The sequence below is a fragment of the Terrapene carolina genome, unplaced genomic scaffold (assembly GCF_002925995.2).
Source record: "Terrapene carolina triunguis isolate 2854851 unplaced genomic scaffold, T_m_triunguis-2.0 Scaffold111, whole genome shotgun sequence".
NCBI classification, from domain to species: domain Eukaryota; kingdom Metazoa; phylum Chordata; order Testudines; family Emydidae; genus Terrapene; species Terrapene triunguis.
This window is the reverse complement of record NW_020664462.1, coordinates 1202894-1207835: the sequence shown is the minus strand read 5'-3', so window position 1 is coordinate 1207835 and position 4942 is coordinate 1202894. Positions and strand designations below refer to the sequence as shown.

The following is a 4942-nucleotide window of genomic DNA, read 5'->3' as shown; positions in this document are numbered from 1 at the left end:
GGTTTGGCTTACTCCCTTGGTGCACTAGAGTCTTCATGGAGATGGCCCAGCAGAGGGCGCTCCAGAGCCCAGGGCCTGGCAGTGATGTCATCCCGGAGTCCCCCCCTCACCCTCAGTGACCCCCCAGGGCAGAGCGTTCTGCAGGCAGCACCTGGGCGCCCGGGGAGGCCAGAGGCAGTGCTGCGGCTGGCAGCTCTCATGGCCCAGGCCACATTTCTAGATAGACACAGCAGGAGCCGTGACCCAGGGGCTCAGCGAGGCGCTCTGGCTTGCAAACCCCCAACGGACCGGGGCCATGTGCAGAAGGGCAATGCCAGCGTCCGCCCGCAGAATCTGGAGGGCAATGGATTGACCTCATTCTGCCAAGGCAACCTCATCAGTGCCCAGCCCGCACACGGACACGCCCCGTACACGGGTACTCCTCTCCGCACACGGACACGCCCCGTCCACGGGTAATCCTCTCCGCACACGGACACGCCCCGAACACGAGTACTCCGCTCCGCACACGGACACGCCCCGTCCACGGGTACTCCGCTCCGCACACGGACACGCCTCATACACGAGTACTCTGCTCTGCACACGGACACACCCCGTACACGTGTACTCTGCTCCGCACACTGACACACCCCCACGTGTACTCCTCTCCACACACGCGTGCCTACCAACCCATCAGCCCCATGACAGATGCTCATGTGCTAAGAGCCCCGCCCCGTACTAACAGCCTGCCCACACCTGCCCCGCCAGCCCATGGCCCTACTGGGGAGACCCATGGCAGGGGAGCACTTACTTTCAGAGTGTGGTCCTGGCTGCCTGTCACCAGCCGCCCAGCCGCAGCCTTCAGTGCCGTGATTGGCTTCTGATGGGCGCAGGGCACCGTGTGGGTCAGCTGGCACATGATGAGGTCATTGCTGCTGCACATGGGGGAGGATGGGATGCTGCTCCTGCTAGGGGTTCCTGGGGGAGCACACACATAGCGGGGGCGGTGGGCACCGCAGCCTTCCACACATGGGCCAGCACGCCCAAGAGTGGCCGCGGAGGGTGGGTGCCACAACCTCAGACGCCCGGGGTCTGATTTTCAGCACAGCTGGGCACCCATTGTTCCAGCGGAGGCCAGAGGAAGCTGCAGTGCTCAGCACCTCAGAAAGGTAGGTTTGGGGGTCTCCAGGTGGGCCCCCAAATCGGTGGCCACTTCTGAGTAAATCTGCTGCTGGAGACCAGTGCCCTGGCATTACCCAGCAGGCAGGCCCAGGGCAGGCAGCACCGCCAGCTTCTCTGCCCCTGCCTCTGCCTCTGCCTCTGCCTCTGCCCCTGCGGGAAGGAAGGGCTGTGCCCACAGGCCCGTTCAGATCTTCACCTCTCTGCATGGGCTGTACTACAGGTCAGAGTCCATCCACGCCCCCCACAGCTCCCCTCCCCACCAGCCCACTGGCAAGGAGCTGGGCTGGCTCATCATCCCAGAGCAGTGGCACCTCCAGGCTCCAGCTGAGATCAGGGCCCCTGAACAAACTCCCAGGGACAGACAGGCCCTGGCCCGAAAAGCTCACAGTCTAACTGGACAAGACAGACAAAGGGGTCGGAAGGGAAACAGAGGCACACGGCGGAGCTGGGAACAGAATTCAGGTCTCCCAAGTCCCGCTCCAGTGCTCTGTCTGTTGGATCAGTGCCACAGACCCAGATCCTCAAAGGTACTGAGGTATCTCAGTGCCATTGAAATCAATAGGAGTTTGGCACCTGAACTGGTTTACAGATCTGGGCCGTTTTCCCTCCCAGGCGCTCGCTTACCTCGGAACTGCAGGTGGTTGTAGGATGAGTGGGTTTCTAAAGAGAAGAAATCCAAGGAGCCGTTCAGCCTGGCAGCCACAATCCTGGGAGAGAGAAATAGACAAAGGTGAGGAGAGGCCTCTTCTCCATCCCCACAGGAGCCCTGGAGGCTGGACGACTCCAGCTGCAGAATAAGGACAACACCCAGATTTCCCTGGCTCCTGGCGCCCATGTGACCCAGCCACCACCTGGAGAGGGGCAGTGGGAGGGTCAGTCTCCAAGCCCCAGTCTGCCAGCAAGGGGACACAGTCCTGAGCGGTGGCTTTTGTGATGAGGTTTCCCTTGGAAACCAGACTGAGACCAGGCCACCGAACAGCTGACAGATGGGAACAGCTCGACTGGCACCCAGCTGGGCACCTAGGGAAAGGCTCTGTATACCGGTCTCCTGAACCACCCAGCACCCGGTGGAGAGGTTAAATACGCGGAGGAGAAGAGGCTACTGGGCACATGGGTACCAAGAACTCCAGGACTGCCAACCCTGCATTTCAAAAAGAAGGGAGTGTTTTCTTAGCACCCCGCCCCACCCCTCCTCCCGCTACTGTTAACAACACTAAGCAGGACTGAGCTGCATTCGCCAGGGGTATTTCTTGCTGCTTTCTGTAGCACTCAGCTGCTCCCGATCTTGTTGTACGGAGATGAAGAAATAAGGGACGCCCCTTGTAATGAGAGACTGTTGGCAACCCACTGCTCTCAGCCAGAGCCCCAGGGCTGCGGGCGAGAAAGGGGAGCTCACAGCTCTGTCTGCCACAACCCGGAGCTGCCTGCATCACCTCCCCTGGACCCAGACAGCTGGGCTCCTGCCTTCACAGCCTCCTCCCTGGCGAGATCCCTGGGGAAGGGCGCGTCAGAGGCTCTGTCCGTTACCTGTTGTTCAGGAAGACGAGTGCTGTGATTCCGGACTGACCCTCCTCGTTACAGCACCGTAAGGTCCCCTCGATGGCATCCCACACCTGGAAGAGAGGCAGAGTTACAGGGAGCCGGGGGAGGAGTCCCTGCCTCGCAGAGTGGCTGCCCAGGGGGAATTCAAGTGGTTTGGAATTTAAAATGATTGTAACAATAATGCTGGCTGTGGCCAGGTCCCCTGAGAGCTGGGCCCTTGAAATAACTATATATGGATCCCCCAATCCATCTCAGTCCTGCCCTGCAGCACCCCCCGCTAGCCCAGTCCTGGGGCCCCCCACTGCTGTTCCTGTTCGCAGTAGCGACGGATTTGCACCAGATTTTGAAGCAATCTTGTGATGCCTGGAGACAAGGTTTAGAAGCGAGTTCAGGGCATGGCTACGCTACGCAGACTACACCAGCACAACTACAGAGCCGCAGCCGTGCCGCCGTCATGCCGGAGTGTAGTCGCAGCCACGCCGATGAAGGGGTTCTTCCATCGCTGTGGGAACACCACCTCCCGGAGCGCCGGCAACTGCACGGATGGACGCGTTCTGGCGACCGAGCTGCGGCTCCACGGGGGCCAGGGCAGCGCAGCTCTGTCAGTCCACGGTGGGGATTTTTCGCCCCCCGAGCGATGTAGCTTTTCGACGTAACTTTTAAGGGGAGCCCCGGCCGCAGTCAGTCCTTCCCGGCTCCAGCGTGGCAGAGCAGGACGGGAAATGGAAACTCATGTAATGAGCTGTCTAGTGTGTCTGTCACCAGCCCCACCCTGTTGCCCTCGGCTGCCAGGGTGCGTCCTAGGCCCTGTGCGGGTGACAGCAGTCCCTCCAGGAGCTCCGTAGCTGGGGCCCCAGCATTGGGGGCAGGAGGAGTTGGGCCATGGCGTGCAGGTGGCGTACCTGGCTGCAGATCGGTTACCACCTGGCTCTGCAGGAGTTCTGGAAACACCCTAGTACAGCTGCCTTGTGCCCTCACTCACAGGGGCGCCACAGAGGGACCAGTGCTCCGGGACCATGGATGGGTGAGTGTGGAGTGCAGCCTGTTATGACTTTCTCAGTGCCCATTCAGGGGCAGGGAGCCCCTCCACCCTTACCTCCAGCTTCCCGTTGCTCCGGCCAGCCACAATGAGGTTGCCCCGCAGGTCCAGGCTCCAGACAGAGCTTTCCAAGTCACCGGCCCACACAGCGACGGGGGACTTTTCAAATCCGGCCAAAGGCTCGTCCCCTAGGCTCTTCCTGCGGGCACTGCACCCTCCTTCCCCCGTCCCGCAGCTCAGGGCCCTCGTGCTGCCCGTCCTCGCGCAGGAAACGGCCTGCCCGTGCGTGGCCGGGAAGCCGGCAAAGTTCATGCAGTTCGAAGCGCTCTGCTCCTCGTAGACCTTCTCTACCAGTCTGCCGAAGTTGTAGCCAGTGTCCTTGTGCCGGCTGCAGACTGCGCGGTGCCTGGGCTCCGGCTCCACCGCCTTGGCCTGCTCCGAGAAGTTGGTGTCGATGAGAGAGGTGAGGTCCGGCTGGTCGCAGAACAGAAGGGGCTGCAGGGGACTCAGCATCCTCTTGAGCGGGTGGCTGTTGTCGAAGGGATCCTCCAGCCCGTTCTTGGGGTCTGGGCTCTGATCCCAGCTCTCCTGGTAATCAAAGATGCCGCTGCTGTCTCTGCGCAACCTGAAATGCAGCAGCTGCAGGTTAGCACTCCCTTCCGTACAGGCTGGGAGAGGGTGAGGGACTGGCTGGGAACAACAAGCAACAGGTGAATTGTGACTCTATGGAGGGGTGAAAATCACCCCTTTCCTAACAGCTGGGGCAGTGGGTGTCCTACCAAAAACCGTGAGTTAATTTCTTCCAGCATGCGTTTACGTGGGTTAGTGAGCAGTGATCGTGTAAGGATGGGGGAGTGTTTACATGAGTTAATGAGCACTGATTGTGTAAATAAGGTGTGTTTTTCCACAGGTTAGTGAACACTGATCTGTAAGTACAGGGGTATGTTTGCACAGGTTAGTGAGCAGTGACTGTGTAAGGACAGGGGTGTGCTTGCATGGGTTAGTGAGCAGTGACTGTGTAAGACAGGGGTGTTTGCACAGGTTAGTGAGCAGTGCCTGTATAAGGACAGGGATATGCTTGCACGGGTTAGTGAGCAGTGACTATAAAGGATAGGGGTGTTTGCACAGGTTAGCGAGCAGCGATTGTATAAGGACAGGGGTGTTTGCACGGGTTAGCGAGCAGCGATTGTATAAGGACAGGGG

At 60.0% G+C, this 4942-nt stretch overlaps 1 protein-coding gene across 1 annotated transcript in view; it reads right to left on the bottom strand.

Moving 5' to 3' along the window:
* The window catches only part of SCAP (SREBF chaperone), a 93744-nt gene that overhangs the window by 1964 nt on the left and 86838 nt on the right, over window positions 1–4942 (bottom strand). Inside the window, exons 16-19 of the mRNA XM_026651991.2 lie at window positions 3797–4429; window positions 2686–2771; window positions 1783–1865; window positions 788–954 (exon numbers count right to left, since the gene is read on the bottom strand). Coding sequence (XP_026507776.1) covers window positions 788–954; window positions 1783–1865; window positions 2686–2771; window positions 3797–4429 — 969 coding nt within the window. The remainder of the gene's footprint in view (window positions 1–787; window positions 955–1782; window positions 1866–2685; window positions 2772–3796; window positions 4430–4942) is intronic.